This window comes from Scleropages formosus, chromosome 2 (genome assembly GCF_900964775.1).
Source record: "Scleropages formosus chromosome 2, fSclFor1.1, whole genome shotgun sequence".
Taxonomy (NCBI): domain Eukaryota; kingdom Metazoa; phylum Chordata; class Actinopteri; order Osteoglossiformes; family Osteoglossidae; genus Scleropages; species Scleropages formosus.
Genome location: NC_041807.1, coordinates 23,457,588 through 23,484,122, shown reverse-complemented (window position 1 = coordinate 23,484,122; position 26,535 = coordinate 23,457,588). Strand labels below are relative to the sequence as shown.

At 42.5% G+C, this 26,535-nt stretch overlaps 1 protein-coding gene across 1 annotated transcript in view; it reads right to left on the bottom strand.

Annotated features, from left to right (window-relative positions):
- LOC108938753 (contactin-3-like) overlaps positions 1-26,535 on the bottom strand; it is a 52,898-nt gene that overhangs the window by 18,868 nt on the left and 7,495 nt on the right. Inside the window, exons 2-9 of the mRNA XM_018759610.2 lie at positions 22,994-23,131; positions 15,154-15,289; positions 5,198-5,373; positions 4,266-4,361; positions 2,953-3,156; positions 2,435-2,537; positions 1,395-1,579; positions 309-445 (exon numbers count right to left, since the gene is read on the bottom strand). Of these exons, the coding sequence (XP_018615126.1) occupies positions 309-445; positions 1,395-1,579; positions 2,435-2,537; positions 2,953-3,156; positions 4,266-4,361; positions 5,198-5,373; positions 15,154-15,289; positions 22,994-23,048 (1,092 nt within the window). The 5' untranslated portion in view covers positions 23,049-23,131. The remainder of the gene's footprint in view (positions 1-308; positions 446-1,394; positions 1,580-2,434; positions 2,538-2,952; positions 3,157-4,265; positions 4,362-5,197; positions 5,374-15,153; positions 15,290-22,993; positions 23,132-26,535) is intronic.

The window sequence follows — 26,535 nt, the reverse complement described above, 5'->3', positions numbered from 1 at the left end:
CAGGTGATCTAGTAACTCTAAATAGCCCTTAGTATGTGTGTGTGTGTGTGTGTGTGTGTGTGTGTGTGTGTATGCGTTTCATGTTGCTTTGCTGTGTAAGTGCATGAATGACTGTACGGAGTTTAGTGCAGTGCATCTAACATTGCAAGTCACCATAAGCAAAGAAGTCATCTAAGAGTCACTTCGGGGAAAAGCATCTGCTAAATGAATAACTGTAAACATATGCAGATGTAGCAGTGATCGATCGCACTGGTCTCTGGAAGTGGGAGTGCATGTGCCACACTGATTTGCCAGTGGACTGAAGTTACCTCCACAGCTAGTGGCTCCCCGTTCCTGAGCCAGCTGTATGAAGGTTTTGGCTTTCCAGTGGCCTTGCAGTCCCAGAACAGCTTCTCCTCAATGGCCAGAGCAGTGTCCCTCATAGTTTGGATCCATTGTGGTTTTGCTGTGAAGACAAACAGACAAAAATGGCAGCGCACTGTCATTGAGCAGAGCTGAAATGTGGAATCATCTAAGGCCGGGGTGCCATGATCCTTTTCTTGCCTTAGGAGAATGCACTTCAAAAGTCACCAACGTTCAATTACCTCACTTCAAATATATTTCCCCACAAGACGCTCAATGAAATCAGGGCTTTTCCTCCCCACTTAACGCAGACATCAGACCCCGTTCTTCAAGGAACTCTCAAACAAAGCAATGTGTATGTGTTGTCTCTTGATTACATCTACTATACATCTCCTGATGATGAGTGTCGACTCACAGTATCGTCTCTTGTTCCCACATGAATGACAAAATCACATGAAATAGTGCAGAAGCCAGCTGGCCACTGAGAAAGACATGATTGATGGTATACTGCTGGGAAAGTATTTATAAAATGTTAATACGGCAAAGGTCCCTCAGTTGATGTAAAATATCAGGCTCAATTAACAAGGGCTGACACCTGTTTGGCACAGAAACATCCATAATCTCCCTAGGAAAGAGGTTTTATTTGATGCATCAGGTGCATCTTGTTAATTTCTACGTAATACACTTAGCATTAACTCTAATACAAAGTAGCTTACATTTTACCCATGGCAACAGGTAGCATTGTGGTTAGAGACATAGACCTACATTCCAAAGGCTGTTGGTTGAAGTCCTATGTAAAGGACTTCCTGCAATATTGTGAGACGCTTCAGTAAAATGAACTGATGTATAAATGAGTTAAATTAAAAGGCATGTATGTTTTAAAAACCATTCATGATAAGTATCTGTAGAATGTATGGAATTACCCTTTTGGACCGGCAAACTTCTGGTCACATGGCCAGTGCCCTGATTGCAATACCACCTGATGTCAATGCATCTTAGCCTTGTTCTCAGCATTATTTTCAACAACTGGTTTCCAGACAGCAGGTGTCTACCGTGGAAGGAGAGGCGCCCACGAGCTACGTTCTTGCCCCTGCTGTTCTGAGCCATGCACTCGTAGCCCCCTGTGTCCTCCTGTTGGACGCTAGGGATCTCCAGGACGGCATTGGACTTCTGCATTTTCACTTTGCTGGGAAACGGCACACCGTTGGTTCTCTTCCAGGTGATCTCAGGGACTGGGCTAAAAGTGGTAGATTAATTATTACTACATTATTAGTACACACACACACACACACACACACACACACACACACACACACACACACACACACACACACACACACACAGAGAGAAATATGTGCCTTTTGCTGTTCATTTCATTACAAACCATTAAAGTGCATAATGCATTTGCTTTGCAGTAGCCATTATGAGGGCCTTTAATTTAATGCTTTTATTAACATGCTAAGTCATTTGTACAGATTGATTTTATTTACTGGAGCAATGTAAAGCATGTTGTTCAAGGACACAGTGCAGGCATTGAATACATGAAGTAAAACCCTAAACTGTTCAAAGCAGTTTGTCAACATCTCAGAATAAATAAATAAATAATTTTGTGAATAGAAAAATAACAAATAGAATAAGGGACCAGAAGATGTGTGAGGCTCTCAATTTTTCTTCTCTCTGAAATAAGTCCCATGCAGCGATTTTTATAAATGCTTGGATTTTCTACTGTATAGTACTTCAGTTCAAGGCCCATGGCAAAGGTGGCCTGTTAATTCAGAATGCACTCTACTTCTTCTCCAGCTCCCCAGGTTTTCTCTCTTTTAAGACAAAATCATTTGGACCTGATCAAGAAGCTGGAGTCAAATATCGATCTTTCTCAAGAATGCCTAATGTGTCTATCCCTGCTACATAAAAGGTGGGTGATTAGACAATGGAGAATTCATCAAAAAACCTTCAATGCTCCAAATAGTACTGAAAGAGGAGAGAAGAGAAGAGAAGAGAAGAGAAGAGAAGAGAAGATCTCAAAGTCTTTTTTATTCTTATGGAGGGTGATATATCTGCCTTAAAACATATTTAACAAAACACTACTTACTTTCCGAGGGCAAAGCATTCCAGCATAACCACTGATCCCTTTGCAGCCGGAACAGTCTCTGGAAAATTAACTTCTATTTTGGGCTCGTATTCACCCATCACTCCTGCGATAGAGAGACAATAGGCAAATTGCTTTTTGGCATCCATAATTCATGATTTACAAGCTATACACCTCTCAATATAGGCACAAGAAACGGCAGAGCATCAACAAATGTGAGGGACGCAAAAACAATATCCCTGAAGTGATCTGTGATCAAATTGTTTCCAGCAGTCTTGGAGACAACTATAGCCATCACTGAAAGAAAGTGAATCTTAACAAAAATGCAAGGAGGCAGAGCAACCCTCAAAATAATTTAAGTGCATATCCCCAGCAAGGTCTGTTTTTAAGATAAAAGTAATCTGAGGCATTGGGTTGGGGATCTTGAGAAAACTGTTGTTTTGCTGAATGGGGAAAACCAGCCGAGAGACAGAAAACCGGACAAATGCAATCAGATGTCAATCGTGGAGAACAAGACTTACCATCCGTTCTCAACACCAGTGGCGTGGGTGAGCTGAGAACTTTGCCTTTGGTGACACTGTTGATCACCACACAGGTGTAGTTACCCACGTCTGACGGTTCCACCTTGGCGATGTACAGGTTTCCTGTCACCTGGGACACGAAACGGCGTGCATCTTGCTGGACAAAGTACGGGTACTCGTTGAAGACCCATGTGAAGGTAAGTTCTAGAACGACACAGAAACAATAACCTCCTCAGTACCAATGGTCCCAAACTTAAAATCTTGGGAATTAATGGGTGGAAGTCAACATAAACAAATCTGAATGCAAAAAAGTGTGTATGCACATAATTACATAGCATTTTCTATATTGCGCCATATAAATTTATTGCTATAGTTTGACATATATGATATACCGATTGTCTATATACCCTGGAAACTTCATTTTCATTCACTGAACAGTACTGAGCCTCGTACCTGCCTTTCAGCACATACCAGAGGCAGAGAACAGCTTTATATGCCTGAGAATCTGAGGTCAGGGCAGACGTCAAGAAGAAGAAGAGTTAGTAACATTTAAAAACAGATTTCCAGTGTATTGCTTTTAAAGTGATTTTTTTTTTCTAGAGGCAGATAAATCCCAGGATCAATATTCAAGAGACGACGAGAAACATGATCCAAATTTACATGGCTATGCTGTGATCTACACCCCAGCATGGTGGGTGGAGGTCCGCACCCCAAAACTTGGTCTGCGACCTGCTGCCGAATCTGCAGAAGAAGCAGGAGGCTGTGTGGGAGCAGGGCACCAAGGGTGTATGCAAATCAACCCACATCTGTGGTTTCACTGTCAGGAGCAATGTTTGGCGGTCAGCTTGGCAGGGTCGCCCAAAGAGCACAGCGTACCAGTCGTCTGCTATAATTACACACCCAGTGAAGGTGCCCTGGGGTCACTTTTAGTTGCTGCTTTGTTAACTCATGTATCTGTATTCTCCCACTGCATCGCATTTCCAAACTCGCCACAAAACGCATTTTGCCTGCTGCTCTGCCGCTCACCACCTTTCCACGTTTCCTTGTTCAGCCTATGTGTAAAAGTACAGCAGGCAATGCTCATGTCTCACACTTCCTGTGCTGTTATTTTGGAACTGGGCTCCAGTGTAGCTCAATGTGTATAGAGGCTTCATGGTCTCTGTGTTCACCTGGGTTTCCTCCCACAGCCCGGTGGTGTGAACAACCTTGGTACCCTCCCCAAGCAACCAAGGTCACCAAGGGTCGACTTTGACTCAATGGCACTTACCTTTCAAAAGCATACATGTAAATAATGTCACTGGAAGTTACTTTACCTCCAGAATGAGGAGGAGGTCCGCACAACAAAACAACGCCCTGTCCCTCTCGAACAGAGACAGCGTTCCTTGTCTGTGTCTTGAAATTCTCAATGTCTATAGAAGGGAGGGGCAGAAAGAAAATGCGCATTTTTTCATGTATCCTCAATATGCAGTAAATGTCTAGTTACGGTAATTTCACATATTGCAGTTGATGTTAAGAAGTTCTAAAACCTCCTACCAACTTTGAAAAGACCAGTGGAGCAGTGCAGACTAAATTAATGAGAGATCGTTTGGTGTTGCAAGACAAAATCCCACACAGCGTGAAGCTATTCGAGGCTCTGATTGTGGTAACTCTTGGATAATTCGGCAACGGATAATTCAGCATTTGAAAATAACAGCCACACAGAGCTGCAAAGTTGGCCAAGAAACAAGGAAAAATATGGACAGTATTTCTCATCAATACTAAAAATTTTGTTTTTCAGAATCTTTCGAAGGCATTTAATATTGCCACCACAAATCTTTAAAGTTTTATGTGACATTTTTTATGTTAAAAACGTTATTCTTAACACTCTAGGAAAGCTGTGCACTGAAACTATGACCCTGCATTTAATACATAAACATAACAACCTCTTAATGTGACCAATTAAACGCAAGGGTGATGTCTTTAATGTCTATTAATAAAAAAAAAAAAAACAGCCAATTAAAATTTATAGTTCCTCGATAAATTACGTAAATAGCTATGCAAAAAGAGTCTAAAAGAGTTACTACATCTGAATGTGTTTACATGTTGGATGCTGTTGGAGTACAGTACATCTGCAAGTCCTCGGTGGGAGTCCTTCTTTTTAAACCGTTAATAAATTACAATCACTGTGGTCAATTCTTGTACTCGTGTGTGAATCAAGAGCCATGATTACACAGCTGTAGTTCCCTGTGGTGATGTGGCAGCTCACACGCAAACTGCAGGCTCGCTTTGCTACTCAGAACAGTTCCCACTGCGTTGGTGGCTATGCACTGGTATATCCCCGTGTCCCGGGTTCGATCCGGCCGCCTTATGATCAGGTCGCCTCCCGAGAGCCGACGTCGGTCATCGGTGCTGAAATCGATTAGCGTTCCGTTCAGGGACCACCTGCAAAGACACAGATGCGGTCGGGAGTGCGACACGAGCGGCCCTCAGTGATGTTGACAGCAGAAATTTAATTGTGCATCACAGATCATTCATCACTTTAGGCGAATCCTGACAAGACGAGTGGTTTTGTTCAGAAAAAAATGTTGTCTTTACTGCTTTAGGCAAATCATCATTTCCATTAAATGGAACAGTGTATGAACAATGGAAATTGGTTGAGAACAGTGCTATGGTATACACTGCGTACAATGTCTTAATGCCAACTGCAGAACTCTACCATAAATAGGCGAAGAATAAACTGAAGTTCAAAATCCTTCCAAATAATAAATATGATGACTTGCAAGCAGATCAACAGGGCAGCTTGCATGTATAATTGCAATCTATTCCTTTCTTACCCTCAAAAAAATATTCTTAAAAAAATCTAATTGGCATCCTCCAACAGTACCCAGGTTGTTCCGACCATCCGCTCCTGCTTTGGCCTAGTCTAACTCCCTCATCCCACCCAAAGCCCTTTCTAAGAATAAAAACAACAAAGGAATGAAGAAGTAATCTTTCAAAGTCTCAAAACAAGCCAAGAGGCTCTCCTGGCTCCTGCCTAAAAACAACAAAAGGTAAGGCTGCCTTTCATGTCTTCTCCTGCATAATTCATCTATCGCTCTGAGCAAATGAGCCAATATCACCTGTCACTGTTGCAGCGACATCTTTAGACCAGATCGGACCCGACGCGATGCAGCCTGCGTTGTTCTACAGGTTATGGGCTAAATAAAGGTTTTCATCACACACCTTATTATAAGAGACAGGTTTCTGTTGCTCTGCCTGGTTCTCTTTGGGTAAGCACACGTTCGCTGCCAAACGATGAACTTTGTGCCAGCAGTGCTCACCGAGTCCCGACGCTCACCTGCTTTTGATTTACTCCCATTCTCATCCTTAGAGCTTTCTTACATTTCCATTAAGTTATAGACAACCTCATTAAAAGGAAACTGCACAGTGCGGTGCACTTGGAAATACAGGGTATATTAAAGCGAAAAAAGAAACCTCATTAAAGCGTTTGGTAATGTAACTTTTAAAACATTCCTCCTTGTTGGGTTTCAGTGTTAACAACAACTTCGGATATTTTCCTCGACAGTGACTAGGCAAGTAATTGATTCAAATTAAACGGAACGAAACAGTCGGAGAATTCATTCTGGTGCTGGAGATGTCTGACGGAGGATGATATGAGTGCGTCTCTCCGTGTGGGTGTTTGGAGACTTGGCTGTACATTGTAAATTGTATATTAGCAAATTTTGCAGCTACTCCGCAAAGTGGGAGTGGGCCGGTGAGCTAAAAATACACTTAAAAATGCGGCGATACGAGTTTTTGCGCATTTCTGGAGGAAGATCGTTCGCCTCGCGTCCTCAGAGGGTATCGGACAAACGGCAGGCCTCTGCTGCAGGCTCGCCGGGCCAGCACGTCATCTTCTGGTCTCCCTAAAGCACAGTGTAAGTCCCTCTGAGCATCGGCGTTGTAGAGGATTAGCCCTGTCCTTGCTTGTGCCCCAGAGAGCAGCAGGCTTCACGGTGCAGCGCCCTGCCCTCTCTGGATTTCTCAGCGCAGAGTAAACCCCAGCAGTCCAGTGGAAGAGACGAACAGGGCTCCGCCGGCCTCCCGCAGGCTCTCTTCTAATGCTCGACCACTGCGAACTTGGCCTCACTTTACTGCTCTCATCCATTTTGCATGAAACACCTCCATCACAGCAAGGCTAGCGGTGGAGATTGGCAGTAGGGGGTTCCGGTTATGGCTTGCTCTCTGGTACCAGCTGGCTATGCAAAACGCCCAGTAATGCTAAAACCTGCCTTAGCCTTAGTGAGCCTCCTTACCAGAAAAGTCACTGAAAGGCCCTTAAAAGTTTATTACCCGTGCAGCTTCTGTGGATATATCTGCCAAATGGTTCAGTAGCTCCTGGCTCAGCTCTCAGTGCAGCTGCCTCTAACTTGGTAAAGGGCCATCTTTCTCTCCAATTTAGTGTGCAAAAATGTGTACCGTCACAAAAACACCGTCTTCAGAAATGTTTTCCAGCTTCAAATTATTGCTGATTTTTTCCCCCTCTTACCTCTGTTGGTAAGACTCTCTCCCCCCCCACCCGACCCCAGCAGCGCTGTTTATTTTCTTAACTGCTCATTAGATCACTTGGATGCTTGCTCACTAATTTCATCCACCGTTTCTAAAATTTCCTCAGTGCTCAGCTCTCCAAATTTCAAAACTGATGCGAAGTTGTCACTAAATAACATCTTGACTGAAAAAATAGCCCCTTAATCAATTATCCTGTCCACTGCAAAACAGGACACTAAATCATAACAAAATACAACGTGCGCCTTAATGTTTAATTCCCTCCGTGTCAGTTCCAAAGAACTTTTTTTTTTCATTTCCTCTGCTGGTCTGATTGTTTTTAAAATTAAAACTAAGGTTCCACCCATAGTGTTTGCCATTGCTGCAGCCTCATAGCTTGTTTTGCAAAGAACCCAAAGTTCCTCCTAAATCTTTAGTGTTACCTCCTTCTTTGTCTGACTAAATACATACTGTGGGAATGAGCGGCTTAAAGCCTTTTATTCTTTGTAAGACTTTTATCCTGAAAGTTATTAGACAAACTCTAGTAAAAGACTTTAAGTAGATTTTCATACCTTTTGCCTCCGGTAAAGCTCTGTTGCACAATTTGCAAGATGTGATTAGGAAATCTAGGGCTTCCTTGCAGCTGGGAAGGTATTTCACAATGCGTTAAATCTGCCTACATTCAAGTGTTCTGTTGGGTATCAGTTGAAGCCCATATAGCACGATGCACTTTCTCTTTCTCTTTCAACACAGCCACACATTGCGGGCTGCAGACTGCGGTGCGCTGGAAACATGAATCCAAACAGCATGAATCCAAAGTCCTGTATCCATCTCATTTTCTCATTATCATCTACAGTAAGTCTTGCCACTTTTTGTTGTGTTGTCTTGAGAAATGTATACTGGAAAAAAAAATAAGACTTCTTTCTTTCATGAAAGAGCAGTTTATGTATTCTTTAAGTATTCACAATACTGAGGACAACATGTGGCTTTTATTTTAAACCTTTTGCCTTTTGCAGTCGGTTTATCATTAATTTGAAATAGCCTCTCTTCGAGAATCTGCCACCAGCATTCAAGAACCCGAAGAATGCAGTGTATTATTTGCTGTTGCCATGACTTGTTAGATTTAAAAAGCATAAACTGCTTCTTTAAGTATTACAATACATGTGACCGTCAAGAGGTTCATGCAATAACACCTTTGAAATACAGAAGACACACTATATAAGGGTCAACAGATATGCATAACTGGTCAAGAAATACTGAATTATTTATACATGGGTATATACAAACAAATAAATAAATAATATTTATCATTTATTCATAACGCTGTTTTTCTCCACAGTGGCCTATAACATTAGGTTTGTATTATAAGGTACTCAAGATTATTTACAGGACAGTAGGTAGCATAGTGGCTAGAGTGGTACTGTTACACTCAGGGCACTCAGGCTCCTAACCTCTCTCCACCTTCTTAGCCAGAATTCATCTCTTTTTTTTTTAAAAAAAAAAGTAACTTTGTAACTTAGCTTAACAATTTTTTTTCGCTTTATAGAAAAGTGTCAGTTGAATAAAGAAATAAAATTGTAATGTATTACAGCTAAGCAATTTTTTTACTTGAGGGATTAAGGCTACCTTTCCCATGGGTACAGCAGCAGGAGCGGGGATTCGAATCTAGGGCTTTTTGATTGCAAGGTGACAGCTCAACTTGCTGCCCCTAAAAAAGCCCTTTCAAACAAATTTTGTCAAATTTCGACAAACAACCTAAGTGCATCTAACTTCATATCACAAAAGTCCTTTGCTCTACCGGTTGAGATATTATAGGCATCAGTTGTACGCAAACATTTATATTGGGACATGGTGGAACATGCACCATCCCACATCTCCTGAGCTGCTCAGCAGGGGTGGGGTTCAAGTCTAGCTTAGGGTGTGTTGAGCTTACATGTTTCTCCCCGTGTTTTCACCCCTCAGACTGGGTTAATCACTTCCATTCCTCCCTTGTCTTGGAAACCAGAGCTACATGTGAAATAATTCATACAGCACACAAATCTTATTTTATAGGGTCTGGTCACCAGGAGGCTTTACAGTAGAAATGGCAGGCCTTCATTTGGACATTGACTGTATATTGTTTGCATTTACGGTCAACTCTATTTTATTGTGCATCTATTATTTTTACACAAAAGAAATAAATGGTTATTTGATTGATTTCATTCGCATCAATTACAGGCTTTAAAATGCTTCTACTTTCACAAACAACAGGTTTAAAAATCTTGTTGAGTACTGAAGCCCACATACATAATTGTTATAGTGGTTATACACATTGGAGAAAGAAAATAACTTCAGAGAAACAAAGACCTTACCAAAAAATAGATTTTAGAAACTATGAAAAGATTTGCTGTTTTATAATGTGTCTCTGTAAAAGTCCGACTATTCAACAGAACATTGAAACATGTACCATATAGCTTTGTATTGACCTGTGTATAGGATGAATATTTGATTCAGTGAGAGCTTACAAGAAAATAACAAAATATTCATAAATAAGCTTATAGTACCAGGTCTTGGGAGATGTGAAGATGTTGCTTTTATAATTGTCCTTCTAGAGCACAAAGGGAATTTATAAAGTATTTCATCGCATAACATAACGCAGAAGTGTTCCCTGAGTAAATTAATTTGTATGAAACAAAGACCCACAGACGAGCCGCCTATTTAAATCCCTCTAACAGTTGAGAAACATCTGTAGATAATGCAGACACATTTAGTGCCACGCTATTCACTTCACGCCTCACAAGGCTCTCATTGCATGAGACAAAAATAGTGTCTGGTTCTCTTCAAAAAAAATGTTAAGTGTGGAGGGTGGAGGGTGAAAAGTGGGCAATGGAAAGATCCTTCTTGAGCGAGTGTTCGTTAAACCAACTCGCTGCATTCCCGTTAAAATAGTCTATGCAGATCTGAGTCATCTGATCTGTTGACGGTGAGACTGTTTCAGTAAAGGTCTGCTGTTCTGTGCTTTGAGGGCAACAAAGACGAGCGCGGCCAGAAAACTCTGTCAATTGTGCACAGAGGGCTTCTGGTCACTGGTCTTGTGGCAGTAATCACGTTATCCTTCTTCGAACAGTCACCAGAATCCTCATTTGCATACCATGTGGGATCATACGTGGGTTCAAATCCGACCCAGTTTATGTGGAGTTGAACGAGTTTTTCCCATCGTTTGCATTGGTTTCTGATTTCTTGCTCCTGTCCAAAGACGTGTTTTTCAGATGAACTGGTGACTCTTAGTTGCCCTCAGTGTGTGTGTGAGTCAAGGTATTTTGCTGTATAAATTTGTGAATGATATTATTTAGAAGAGTATAGTATAGTGTATTTAGCACGGCAAGTCACCTTGGAAAAAGGCATTGGCTAAATACTAGTAGAAAATAATACCAAATGGCCTGTCTAGGTGGCTAGACAGAGGAGAACATTTGTATTTAAAATCCCGCAGATAAAAAGAACAAAATTGTTTGGTTCTTCCATTTTACCTTGCCATCAGTATAACCAAGGCCTGATGCAGCTCTGGCTTGAACTACCAAGAAGGTTCACCTGCGGTATAGAGAATACTGCAGGCGGCCCCAGCCACTCTCTCTGCCTGCATTACCCCAGCTGGCCCTGACATACCCTCCTGCATGCCGCTCCCACTGGGGAGAGATGCTCCAGCTGCCAACAGTGCAAAAGGCCTTTCAGGTCTCAGGGTCATGACCACAGTGGTCCATGCTCATCCTTCAAAATGCTACATTTCGGCACATCTCTGAACGCTGCAAGCGCGAAAAGCCCTAGCGGCTCCCGTAAGGCACTACTAAGGCTCTGCATTAACTGACAAAACCCAGTACTGTAGATAATCCAGGAGCTCATAAAAAAGCCAGGAAAAGGTGACTATGGCCTTGGAAATAACCTGAGCACCCGGGTGGAATGAATTCTGCTCCAGCGCAATAAATTGCTCCTTTTCTGCCCTATAAACGCAGTGCTGCCATGACTTGTTGATCAATGAATTTAATGAAATCTTCATTACTGGCATCAGCGTCCGGAGGCTCTGCGCCTAGCCTCTCTCGAATGCTGATCTCAGAAATGTCACACTGTGCACCAGCAAAACAATTCAACTCTCATAAAGTCTTTCAACCATAATCCGTGTTTAACTAAGATAATCCCCCTCACTCATTGTTTAAGACCTATGCAAGCGCTAAATTGAAGTGCTGTGTAGTTCTAAAGCTTTCACTTAAAATGTTTACGCAATCAGTGTGAGTATTTATCATGGTGGACAAGAATCCATCTGTTCCTATGGTAGCGATGACCCGAATGGAGGCTTACTTGCCAGCAAATTTTTTGTAACCTGTTGAGTTCTATGGAACCATGGAGAGGTCAACGGATGAATGATTGCAAGCTGCAAAGCATACAAAACCTAAAAGTCTTTGAGGAGAAAAATGTCAGCTAAATGATGATTAATAATATTGAATATTCTAATACTGAACATGCCTGGCATGTGGGATATCGAAGTTTACAATCTCTACTTCCAACATCCACCTACACCGAAATGTCTCTATACATCCACTACTGGCACAAACAGCCCATTACGCACATCTTTTGGCCACAAGTGAAACATGCCAACTGATATCTCCTGTATATCAAGAACTGGTCCCAATTTGAAACAAATGATTTGTTGGAGTCTACAAAAACCCAGGTGTCTCTTCTCCAAGTACCTTCTCGTTAAACCTCTAGGCTTCGGCATGCAAATTTACACAGAAAACCTAAAATATGCACGGAGTAAAAGCTTATGAGTTCATGTTCATGAAGGAGAGGATGAAATGATTGTTTCATTTAGAGCAGGTGCATTTAATATACGAACCTCTTGAATATTTGATAATGATTAGTGCTACATATGTGCTCCTGGTTGCATAATAAACAGTCTGCAAGGCATGAATGACATCTCTGTGCAACAGCCTCCGTCACCGAAGAAGGCCCCGCAATCTGAAACCACGGCACACACACCATGGCCGCGGTGGTACGGAGCTGGCACACAGGTTGCGTGTCAGCGGTTACGTGCCAGTCCCTTGAGGCACTGATGTCGGAAACCATGTTCCACACGTCGTTCGTCATTCCATTTTGACTTCATCATTCTATCGTAAGAGGCTGGCAGCTATAAACTCAGCTGCCCAGCAGGCCGATTAATCAATTACAGGTTTTTCAGGGACGGAGCCCAAGGAGAATTATACTCTCACTTAGCTTGTCCTCCTCACGCCTCCTGAGGCTCAGTGCTCGGGGAGAGTCCCTGCAGTGAAATTCCCCTATCGACTGGCAACGGGAAGCCTCGATTTCCTCCTTCGCGCAAGCTCAGGCTGTCAACATGTCCTTAGAAAACCGCGTTTCCTCTTTTCCCACCCTCGGAGAGGATGACTTCAGGTTTACAAGTGAAATATTACTACGGATGAACACAAGTGGTTTTAGCAAATGCAGGCTCCCGATTAACAGTTTTATATTTTCACACAAAAGGCCGGAATCACAATCTGTTGTATGCTAAACGCTGCTCTTGGCAAGTTAACAAGAAACCCTGCGATAAGTGCGCTTGTTTGCCGAACGCGCGGATTTATTTGGGTTCATATGCCGGATGGGCTAATCAGATTCAGTTAATTTATCTTCAGCCGACTGCAAAACACACAATCTCGTGAGGATTGGAGCTGTGTGCCGCTCCCGCGTCGGCAGAGACGAGGAGAGGTAGCGGACAGTTATAAACCATCCCAGATAGGGTTTTATGTGCCTTGCGGCTACGCTGTGGTAATTTATTCGGTGGCTGCGACACGGCGGCTCTCTCGGCCACCGCGTCTGGGGAGAAGAGGCTCAGGGAGGGGTTCGCGTGTCTCTGTGTGCGACGGGAAGGTTGTGGTTCATTTGCATCACAAGGAGCGAGCGAGCTGAGGCGGACCCTGCTGAGCACCGCTGCCTGTCACACGTACCCATTATTACCGGCCAACCCCCGCCTCGCCGCCCCAACCTTCACGCATGACCCTCCCAGGATTGCCCCTAAAACAACTGACCCCCACCCCAGATCGCAACGGGGCTATCAGTCGAAGCGCGGACAAAGCTCCGTTCCTGCTGCAGTGCATCTTCCTCTTGCGCCGCTCTCTACCTCCCCTCCTTTCCGTTTATCACCTACTTGCTATGCAGGTGCTGCAAGGCCGTTCTCCAGAGTCACGCCCCTTGCATTTTACACTGCACCCACTCATACAGCTGGGTGTTTACCTGCGAAACAGCCACGTTATGAATTACTTAAAGCCGCGACTGCAGCGTATCGCCTCGCATTCACCGACGAGGTACTTGGAAATATACAGCAGCGCCTCATCATGTACAGTTTGAGACTAGTGTTTGATTTAGACCGGACAACCTCACGCTGCAATACCCACTTACGCGTTACATCATCTCTTCATTAATGAATTGCGGCACACAGATGTACAAAACAGTCACGCCATGTTAACAACACAGCTTAGGTCTGAAAATACCCATTAAATCCAGATTCGCTTAACGTGGCTTGTGAAATGTCAAGCCGTCTCTACGTATCAGAGAAAACCATCCATGACGCCTTTTATGTTGTTGTACTTTCTTTACTCCATAGTCGCCATAAACACGTCTTTGCATGTGCTGCACTTTTTCTTTTTTTTTTTCCTCCCGCCCTGAAAAATCACATTTGAATGCTCATTTTTAAAAGCTCGCTATCGCCTCCCTGCACGGCTGTCAGAGACCTGTCTCGTTAATTCCCGAACCCGTGTTGTCGACATGGTTGCAGGTGGCGACATTGTGCTCGGCTATCGTGCAGAAACCGTGTTTTACGGACTGCTGCGACCCTACAGACAGCAGCACAATGAGTGTGAAGCTTGATTCGAATTTAACATCCAATTAGATCAGTTTCAAGGTTGGGGGGGTCGGGGGGGCTCTTTATATCTTACTCCTTCTCCAGGCTTCATTTCAGTTATCCATGACTTATGGTGAGCGGACAAGGATAATGATGCAAAGGAACTTTCTGCTGTGACTAGAAGATTGTGATTTCAGCATAAACACATTAGAGGGAGTGTAAAGCATTTAACAGGCTATCAGTCATGAGGCTAATGCCCCTCTCAACTGGCTGCTCTAAGCTGTCCACGCAGCGATGACCGAGCTCAGCAACACGGACACCCGCAGACAAGAGCCCCTTTATTCTCGGGTCCTGCACGCGCCACGTTAAGGTTCAGCCGTATTCGCCCAGTAGCGTTTCATGTAGAGTCGATCTCTTTATGTGCTCGCGGTCCTTTGTTCACATCTAAAAACACCCACCTGAGCGTGTCATTTCTTTGTGGATTTTGAAAGGTTGTTCGTTTCTGACGGTGTTTCAGAATAAGGAGGTTGAAACATTACCGTGACGATTTAAGATACCGGCTGAACTTCGCTATATGGCGTTGGTTCCGAGTCCCAAAATGATGCACCTGCTGACACGGGGACCCAGCGCTGCGAAATCTAACGTATTACCACAAAGGCCAATGATGTGGGCACAAAGTTAATAGAAAAAGCACTTTGTACAGCCACTCTGTTTCAGATATGAATCAGCTTTCTCTGATCTTCATTTCCTCAAACAAGGAATTAACATAAGTGGCTGTTCCTCTCCAGCTAATACCGACTGTCTCCTTTGTCCTTCATAGTGAGTCACGACCATACCTGTACTGTGGTGTGGGAGAGCCCACTGCTTGACAAGAGAGCACAGCCTCCTGGTCTGGGGCATCAGCAGGGAGGGTGACATCGCTGGGTTCGACCCTCCACTTGGGCCCACGGAACACAGTGTCTTCCAAGAAGGCTGCAAAACAGAGAAGCTGCGCTTACTACTTCTCCTGTATCTGGAGAATTTGCTTGTCTCTTCACCTCCAAAAAGCAAACTGAAAACTTTTAATATCTAACAGCCTAACAACAAAATTTCACCATTTTTCAGGCGGTAACACAGAAGCGGAATAAATTACAAAATATTGCTAGCAAATTTTCAGCCGTCCGTCTTTATGCATATGCATGCAGGAGGTCACTTGCATAATTATACCTGATAATAGGAATACTTATCAGTGTTTCATACCGCAGTTGGAAAAACAAATATTTACATATTGTATTAACATATGTGTCACACATTTTATCACAATTGAATTTTCCATTGCTTATTTTATTCCTAAATCCATTTCTCTGCATCTGTGTGCTTGTATGCATTGTTGTAAATGTGTGTGTGTGTGTGTGTGTGTGTGTGTGTGTGTGTGTGTGTGTGTGTGTGTGTGTGTGGCAGGCAGTGCAGGTTTGCTACTAAAAAAGCCTGCAGCAAGTCTGGGATAATCGCTGAACCAGCAAGAAGAGGGCACTTCATTATTTTCGCAGAACATGCTAGAAATCGCTGGACTCTAATCAACGTAATTGTCCGGTCAATTTGAGACATAAACCAAATTTCAGAAGCATCCCTTCCTAAGAACATTCCCAGAAAATAAGTGCAATGCTGTAATAACTAATAACCTAATTGTGCAATACAGCTGCTTTCGGAGGAAGCTAAAAGTTAATGTTCAACTTAAGATAACATGGTTAAAGATCCTGGAAATACGAGAGAAATGTCGGAGAAACACAAATAAGTGTTCAGACATCAGAAGACTGCAGGTTGAATTGAGGTCTTTCCTCGTCGGTAGATTTCAGTCCTGTACCCGTTTAACTAAAGGTACTCCACAATAAGCACGTCAGGACGGCGGTTTGTCAGCATCACCGGCAACTTGCATTTCTTCTTCAGCACTACACTATGATGGTGACCGTTGCACATTGGCACAAAGTGTGGGAAAATAAAAACGCTGCCACACATTTACTGTTGTGTACTCTTACTCACTGGCAATAAATCATCAATAGTGGCAACATTTCAGGTGCGACCTTTGTCGGTGCGTCTGTCGTACGTCGACAGGGAAATGAAGTGTACGCATCCAGGAAAATAAACTCAGAACTGAGAAGGCAACTTCTATATCGCATGGCAGGGCAGGTAATGCTGGTGCCTCACATCTTCTGTGCTCTGGGTTTGAATTAAACTCAGTCAGTGTGGACTTCACATGTTCTGTCTGCTGCTTCGGTTTCCTCTGGGGGCTCCAGTTTCCAGTTCCAGGTCAACTGGTGACTCTAAATTGACCCTGATGTGTATATATGAGTGAAAGAATGTGTGTGATTGCTTGTGGTTGACTGGTGTCTCATCCAGGGTACACTCCTGCTTTACGTCCTACACTTTTCTGGATCTGGACTGCCACGACCCTGCTGTCATCAGCCACCGAACAAACTAAACTTTTATATACATGAACATATCAAACGAAACACATGTGCCTGCTTCATTTGATCTTGTTGGAGATGATTGGCAAACGCTCTGTCGGTACCATCAAATTAAATATCTACAGACTTTTAATTCAATTAAATTTTTAAAGAGGTAATCCAGTGCACTGAACAAAGAATACAGAATACAATACAAAAATATAGCCCTGAGTAGCAGCAGTTAACTGCTAGGATAAACCAGCTGGCAGTTGAGGAGAGGAAAACAAAACAAAACAAAAAAAAAACTCTCTCTGCGAAGAAGAGGAGAAAAATAAACCTCTGAGTGTCCAAATACTGGTAGCCGCTCACCTGCTGGGCATTTGAGAGTGGACCTTTGTGGATGTGTCTAGAAGAAAAGATCGGTATGTCTATCAGGTATGTGTCCAGGCCTCACTTTTACACACTTTCACTCTGTCTGCTTGTAATGCACTACTGTCACAGCATGTTCACTGAATCCATCTGACTTCAGCGGAGAAGTCTTCAGATAAGATTGCCGCACCGCTTCCGTAAATGGCTTCCCTCCACAGTAAAGCAGGTTCAGAACATTACTGTTCTCTAAATCAGGGCATTTAGAGATATTCAGATACCAATACACAACCGTCACCACACATTCAACTATCATTAGTTACATTGCCCTCACTAATGTTTCAGCCCCTTCGAGAGAGTGGCCAATGTCTATTCCTATGTTAAGATGAGTGCATTTTTATCTCTCAATACTAGTATTTATCTGGCTCTTTCCTTCAAAGCGACTTAGTAAATTAGGTTTGTACAATAAAGTTATTACAATGACTATACATCTTATATAATCTGTATAATATATAATTATGTTTATACAGAAGGGTAATTTTTTTACTGCACCACTTCAGTGTAAGCACCTTCCTCAAGGGTACTACAATAGGAACAGGGATTCAAACTTGGGTACTAAAAGCGCAAATCAACAGCTCTAACGACTACTCCACCTTCTGAGTCATAATTCATTGCAATTTAAAGGTCAATTTAAAAAAACTTTAGAGCAGTGGTTGCCAACTGTCATCCTGATGGCTCACATGGTAGTCTACCTTTCACCACAACCCATCAAATTAGATATAACCAAGCATCTTCATTATTTCTAAGGCAAGAGCTGTAGACTGCTGCCTCACACCCTACAGTAGCAGTGTAAAACATAGCAGTACATAAAGATGGTGAGGTTGTTTAAACTCTCTCAGCTGGCAGGTCATTCAGGCACCTCTGTTGTACTCTGTTGTACTCTGTTCTTGGCTGCTGAACAAGAAAGCTAATTTTCAGTTTATATTTCATTAAAATGAATGACACTAACTCAAAGTTAGAGAAACATAGGATGTGCTGGAATAATTTGTTGTTGTACTATATCTTCATAATAGAATTATGAAAGAATATGATGTCTGACTTCTCTCAGCCCTGCAATCGTTTCCATTTTGTTGGAAAAAGAGCTCTGTTTTGTATATAACACTGATAATAAGATAAAAAGTAATGAGGGTTTTGACATAATTTCATGTAGTGGGTGGCTTGATTGTCACATCTTGCAGCCCTCAAGTCAATGTGCTTCTTAACACGCATTTAGCAAAATAAACTATTCATGTGCTTGCAAACAAAAGACATCATAGCAACGGTGAAGGTAATAAGAAGGATAATTAAACATCAGACAGAAAAAGCACAAGGCCAAAGAGACCCACCACCATTGTTAGTAGAACGAGTAAAGTCCAGTTTCTCCAGATGACTTTACTATAAAACAGAAGACCTTTACACCTCAGTACCAATGGCACTAACACTGAAAAACAAGCTGTTTTTGGAAACCCACGAGAAATATTCATTCATTTATCACTAATAGTCTAGACTTTTTCCCCGCAGCTGCTCTATATTCCCCCAGCTATGTTGCCTACATGTGCAATACCTCCAATCACTGCTTATTTCACTGTTTTTCACTAATTGTTCTACTCTTTTGGTTTTGGTTTCATTGGACTGTTTTTGTATTGTATTGTCCTTGTTTTAAATTGAACGCTTTGCAGACTTTTTGCTACTACCATTTATTCTGTATTTTGTTGCACTATTGGTTTCTTGGGGGGGTGCGGTGGGGCAGCGGTGGGTCTGGGGTTTGAGTCCCGCCCTGGGTGTACCCCCCAGCCCCACACCGCCGGGCTAGGGTCTGGCTTGTTGTGGCCCCGCTTGGGACAAGTGGCTTCAGCAAATGGGTGTGTGTATTTCTTTTTTATATTTTTAGTACATACTGCATTTTCTATACTTGTATTACAATCCAGGAGTTGCAGAAATCAAATTTAAAAATTATGGTGCAGTGGGTTTGGGGCTTGCTCTGTGGTGGGGCTACATCTTGGGTGTGTCTGCCCCCTCCCGCTCTAGCCTTGTGCCCTGTGTTGTCAGGTTAAGCTCCGGTTCGCCGTGAGCCTGGTTGGGACAAGCGGTTTCAGACTGTGTGTTTGTGTGTGTGTGTGTGTGTGTGTGTGTGTGTATACAACCACTTGTCCAATGCAAGGTTGGTGGTCCAAAGCCTATCCTGGAACCACAGAGGTGAGACAAGGTACACCCTGAATAAGACACCAATCCCTAGCAAGGCAATAACACACATTCACTCATTCATAGATAAATACTCTACAGCCAGTTTAGAGCCACCAGTTCACCTGAGACATGCATCTTTGGAGCACTGGAGGAAACCAGAGCACCCAGAACAATCCCAAAGAACATGCAAAATCCATCAGATTAAGCTAGATTCAAACGCACAGCACACAAAGTGTGAGGTCCTGCCCACCGTTGTCACTGGCACCCACCACAAAGAATATATAACATGTTTTCCAGTATATTCCACAGATTTTTAAAAATGTATTAAATTACACACACGCAGTGGCAGAAGCCGCTTGTCCCGAGCGGGGATGCGGCGAACCGGAGCCTAACCCGGCAACACAGGGCGCAAGGCTGGAGGGGGCACACCCAGGATGGGAAGCCAGTCTGTCACAAGGCACCCCAAGCGGGACTCGAACCCCAGACCCACCACAGAGCAGGACCAGGCCAAACACACAGCGTCACCACGCCCCCTCACATTAAATTAATTTTTTCTAAAAATGAATTTAGGAATTTTACTTATTGGCAAACTCCTAACTGTATCAGACTCCAGATTTTTTCTTTCATTTTAAAGTTATGTGGGTGGAATGGAACATATCAGAGAAAAGAAAATTGAGTTGGAATGTAGACATAGAGACATAAACAGAAATTACAAAACATGATTAATGCATTATCTATCATTTGCCCTTTTCAAAAGAGCGTGGGTGCTTTTGGTGGCATGTGGCATTTTTTGCCCCATGTGAAAAGGGTACGTCCAGATGCCATCAACTCCACAGAGTGACGGCCAGCCATGATGTAGGATGCACTGAAAAGCTCGGCCCACCTAGATGCACCATTACTACTCTGGAGGGTACAGGTCACAGCTATTCACTCAGTCTTGACCAGCTTGTGCGAAAACCCAAACCTCCATGCTGGCTCCGGATCATAACACCCTTACTAAGTGCACTGCATCTGCTGGAGATGAGATTTTGTTAGCGATAGAAATCATTACATTCATACATCTGCCATCCCTAGCCGTCCTACTGGGACTCTTGTTTTTGCTGTATCTCTGCACATTCCATTAAGTAAAAATGTCTAAACTGTAATTACAGGCATAATATGTGTTTACCATTAAAGGGCACGCTTTTACACATATTCAGGAAAAAACTGTGACAAGCTTTGCCTTCATTATTATTCTGACATGATCATGTGAAACTCATGTTTTCTTTTATTCCCCTGCAGTAGGAGATAAGGTCTTTCACATATGTTTATTTTTCCTCTGTGAGAAGAGAAACCTATTTTATTACACACCTTTCTGTTCCTGTTTCTCAAAGAGGCACATTTAACAGTCAAACTCATATTCCATGTAAAGCAGCTGTTTGACATTTTAAAATCCAGCAGAAATTTGCATCCGAAGAGAGGAGGCCGCTTAAAAAAGATAAATGCATTGTGACACAATATAAATAATCTGAAATTTATTTACATTCTTGTGAGACAGGATACAATTCAGCAAAAAAAAAAAAAAAAAAAAAAACACTTCTTTATTTCCTTGGAGAATGATTGTAAAGTTCCAAAACACTAGAACTCACAATGAAAGTCATTTTCAAACTGACTGAACATTTTAATTGAATCGCACACAACAAAGAGAAAGATAACAGTGACATTGCCAACACTAGACTTCAGCATCTTTGCTCAAAGATTACATTGTGTGCAGAGAACAGCAACAACAGAATACACACAGACCTTATATATGGCCAACTCGCAAAGTGCCAAGTTCCAAAGTTTGGGGACACGCTCACACACACACACACACACACACACACACACACACACACATATTCAGAGCCATGTGGACATATGTAGGTTCTGCATTTGTGGTTCATTTGTTGTTCATGTTAATTAGATTTCTTCCTATATTCTTTGCATTTACAATTATTCACTTAGGTGATGCTTTTCTCTAAAACTTACAATGTTAAACTACCAACAATTATTCACCCATATGTAGAGCTGGACATTTTTTACACGAGCAACTTGAGGGTAAGTACCTGGCTCAAGGGCACTACAGCTAGAGGTGGGATTTAAACCTATGACCTTTGGGTCCAAAGGTAGCAGCTCTAACCACCGCAATACCAACCTTTTAAGACGCTCAAATGAAGTTCATATTAGGTAGAACGCAAAAAATACACCGCGTGGTTGAATCTCGTCATTTTAATGAAAGTTTTACATTTCAGTGTGTCCAAGCCTGACAACCAAATACCACAACTGCCATTTTAGAAAAGAAACAACCTTTTTCATAAAGTCAAATTCTGCAAGGCATTGTGCATGCTGCATATTGATAATTGGCATAATAGCATTTCCCCCAGGGAAACCTGAACAAGGCAGTCTTAGATAAACTTTTGTGTGCATTCAACTCAAGGACATGCGGTTGAATTTGCACAATAATAAGACAAGGGATCACCGGCTCCTATGCAGAGAGCAAAACCCATTAAAGTGTCAACATCTGCTGCCAGTGCAGCTCCTACAAGGCTGTCTGTAGCAAATGGTTAAGGACAGAGTCCTGTATCCCAAAGGTTGCTGGGACACAGCCCACATTGGCAACTTTGAGTAAGCTACTTAGTTTAAACTGCTTCAGCGGTGTGTCCAGTAAATGTGAGTAAAATGGGCTGCTCCCTTTTCAGAAAAAACGAAACAAACATTCCCTTGTATCCATGTTTTGTCAAGAGAAGCAAAACAAACTATCTTCCTTTGGAGAAAAATATCTGCTAAATTAATAAATGTAAAAAAAAAAACCCAAGAATCTCAAGTTTATTGCACATATTCATTTACATTAGCTTGTGGCCTGAAGACCTCTTATGCAGAGATGTTTTAGCATTAAAGAAAAAATGCATACTAAGCTGTACATATAATGCATATAAGATGCTTACGATGAGGACTCAAAGAAAAAAAAAAAAAAAAACCAAATCATACTGACCATCTTGAGACAGCTGGTAATTTAACTTTCGTCTTTTGCATAATAACTACTTTGAGAAATTGTTGGGAAGTGGTTTGCATGTGAATATCTTATGCTTGAAATAATGCTTATTTTATCATTATTTACGGAATCTCGTAGACAGTTACTGTTCTTTAAGTAGTGCTGTGCTGGGTACGTGTAAAGATTTGCTAATTCACAGATCATAAGTGTTGATAAAAATGTAAACAAGTGACGAAAAGGAAAACTCAAAAATGTGTTCTTACTGTACATCAGTGAGTAAACTTGGATACGCATTAGTACATATCTAAGTAGAGTCACGTAATATGATTTTTGCACAGATCAGCTTTTTATATCAATTTCCACTTCATCACTTGATCTGAAGAAAAGATGAATGATGGGATTAAGTTTATCTCTGTATTAAGATTTTACACATGCTTCACAAGCACACACTTGAGCAATACTCTTGAAGCACAAAGGATTTCATTTATTATTTTTGACAAGAATGCAAATGTGACCTTTAGATCCTTAATGTTAGAAAAATTTCAAATCTAAGAGCATAGAGATTTCATCCTTTGTGGTCACAACACAGTAACTTCAAATGCAGTCAAATTGCACATAATCATTACAGAATACAATATGTAGAAAGCATTTTACCTGCCAGGCAGCCCATGATTGATTGTAGAAAAAGATGTTTCCATAGTAACATCATCTTCAGTTGCCAGGGGTAAACAAGACTTTCATTCAAAGACTTGAGATTAGAACTTCACTCCTTTTAAACAGAAGATCCTCTGCCTGTTGGGAGAAAACACAGACAGAATTTAAAAATATATATAGTAAATTGCCAATCAAGCATTCATCTAGATAAAGTGGAGAAAAGAGATTAAGAACATGTGGAAAGAAATACAGGGAAAATTTTGCCTAATACTCAAGTGCAACAATCCATGCAGCGTTACTATTCCAAAAAGGAAGTTATTTTCAAATATCTGTCAATGTGAAATTATTCAAAGCCTCATATCAATAACCTGGCAAAGAGTAGCTAAAACGTCTGCAATCTGTCGCTAATGATGTGCTGTACCAGGCACTTTCAGCTGAAGGGAGAGGCAAACAAATGACAAGTTGGGTAAAAGCTGTGCAACACAACAAAGCACAGATGGATGCGTTGTTCATCTGTCAGTTCCCCCAGAAGCCCTCCCCCGTGCCTTACCAATTAAATACTTTTAAAAGACCAATGCATAGCAAGACATCCAGAGGAAAAGGGATTAGAGAAAAAATACGTTTCTTCAGTTTTTCCAGTCGGTGTTTTGCGCAGCATTTTTCTTGCGTGTCAACGTCAGCCTCTCAGTATGTTTCATTCTGGAGACCAGGGGAAAGCAGAATGGACCCTACACTCGGAGGAACACGGGCCAAAAATGGAGGCAACGGAAATAAGCGGGGAGGAGAACTCATGGCACAGCGGCTAAGGTGCTCTTGAAAGTGCTCTCAATTATGCATGACATACCAAACCAAGAAACAGGAGGGAAATGCAACATGAGGGATGCTGGTAACTGACCTCAAAAGCCACAGTGCCATCCTGTTCATTAGAAGAACTGGCCATGGACACCGAATAACCCTCTGTGCTTTACTGTGTCTTTTCTGCCTCATCAAAATTCAAAATCTTCTGCACATGCGCTTATCAACATATCACATTACACCAAGTTGCAGGTCTTGGCCCTTTATGCCGATACTGAATCATTACTTCACGGATTTGCACAAATGTAATTGGATGAAAACTAATCTCATCACATGTCTTATATATAAGGATCAATGACAGGCTGATCGCTTTTAGACTGGTGAAACAATGACGAACAGAAAGGATTTTACGGAAAGAGTGCATTAAATTCGAACGGAAAAGCACTTCTTCCACTCCAAAGGTGCCATAAATTTTGCTGTATGGGAAAGATTAACATATTTCTCCGAAAAGGCTCAAACGGCTACGTCCAGACTGTCTCGGACGTAGGTCTATTTCCAGAAATCTCTGCAAAAGCCCATTTGCTCAGCTGACAGTCCTGATCTATCCTAGCACTCTGAGCGCAGAGGGGAGAAAAAAAAAAAAAAAAGTATCAGATGTTGCAGAATTATCAAAGGAAATTGCAAAAGGCCCTAGATGATGGAATCGGCCCTATTAATTACAGCTATGCAACATCTATTGATTTCACCAGCATCCAAGAGTGGGGTACAGCACCACAATAAAACATGTTCATAAAGATAGGGATAGAGAGCACATTGCTGTGGCCATTAGCCATACTCATACACAAACTGCAGTCAGCTATACTAGTATAAAAGTGTCCTATCTCCTATTCCACATTCAAGGCCCTTGTAATTTCAAATTATTGCTTCATATATGAGCAACTGGCCCAATCTCATGCAGCGCAGCATCAATATCACGGATATAATCTCACGCAATGGGGAGATACTGAACAGATGCATTGCCTGGACTCCGTAAGTCCTCAAACGGAGCTAATCTCATATGTTTGAATCGGAGACAGACACCCGGGACACGCCGAATGGAAGGGCGGAAGCTGCACTGTCAGCTTTACCGAGGCCCTGTGCGTCACGGTGGTTTATAGAGCAGATCTGCAAAGGGCAAACGGGATCAGCTCTTGCGGGCCGCGGATGGTGGTTGGACCCCTTCGGCCGGTGCCGGGTTACCAGAGCCTCCTGGATCCATCGTGTAAGGGGGCAGGGTGGAGGAGAGATGGGGGGAAGCAACGATCTCTGGCAGCGCGAAAACCCAGGGGACGAGGACCGCACACATGCCCGAGCGCAGGGATCAGTGCACAGTCCCTGGGCCAGCTGGCTTAGCGCTGTCCTCCTGGAGGGAGTAATTATTTGCCAACTGCAATAATTGCAGATTCACAGGGTCTCAGAGAGGATTTCCCTGGGCCTTTAAAGTTTTAGGGGTGCCTGCGCCGCTGTAAGTCATGTCCAATTGGATTTGCACGCTCTGGCTTTTCCGCCGAGAGACAATGAATGCCATATGAAGCTGCCAGTCGTGGCTGCCTGATTTCTGCCTGCAGTCCTGTCAGGGTTCGCACTGGAAGCAGAGCTCTAAAACTGGGGCTAACACAACCCGCGCTGTGTCAGCGCTGCTCTTCAACAGAGTCCTCGACATTTAAGTATATAATAACAATTATTACCCTGCATTCAGTTTCCACCTTTGTCCACGACGACATACTATGTGACATTTGTACACTAAAATACTTATATGATTTAGCCATTTATACAAGGGAGTAATTTTTACTGAATCAATTCAGGGTAAGCGACTTGCTTAAGGCCACAACAGCAGGAGGGGGATTCAAACCCAGGTCTTTCACTTGTAAGGGAACAGCTCTAGCCACTACATGACTTGCTCTCCTTAGAACTGAAGCCTGACAGATCTTTCACAGCAACTTCCAGTAGCACTTACAAAATTACTTATCATATTATTAGGGAAAGGGGGGGTGCAGTGGTGCAGTGGGTTGGTCGGTCCAGGTCCTGCTCTCCGGTGGGTCTGGGGTTCAAGTCCCGCTTGGGGTGCCTTGTGACGGACTGGCGTCCTGTCCTGGGTGTGTCCCCCCACCCAGCCTCTTTCCCTGTGTTGCCCTGTGTTGCCGGGTTAGGTTCCGGCTCCCCGCGACCCCGTATGGGACAAGCGGTTTCAGCTGATGTGTGTGATATTATTATGGGCAGGTGAACAGCCAGAGAGGCTGGAAGGACAATAGTGACCATATAATGACCATATACGGTACCAACACCCTCCAAGCCCTTTGTCTGATGCTGCAGTGCCCCTCCAAATTAGGAACACTTTTTACACCATTACTGATAGCAACAGCACAGGTTCACTCGACTTTATAGACGTTGTTAATTAAAGAACATAAAAACGTTTTAAAATGCTGCCCCTATTAAGAATTCCAAATTGCATTAAAAATGTTAGACAGCTAAATGTAATAAAGGTTACATAGCTATTGAATTTTTTTTTTTTTCAATTATGAGATCTGGAAAAAAAAAAAAAAAAAAAAAATCAGCTACTGTCTGCACAATACTGTGACTGGAACACCAGCCCTAACACCGTAGTTTGACTTGTAAAAAAAAAAAAAAAAAAAAAATGCAAATTACAGAAAGCACTTTAAAAAGACCATTGTGTTCTTCACTACTTTTACATGCTCATTTCACAGGTT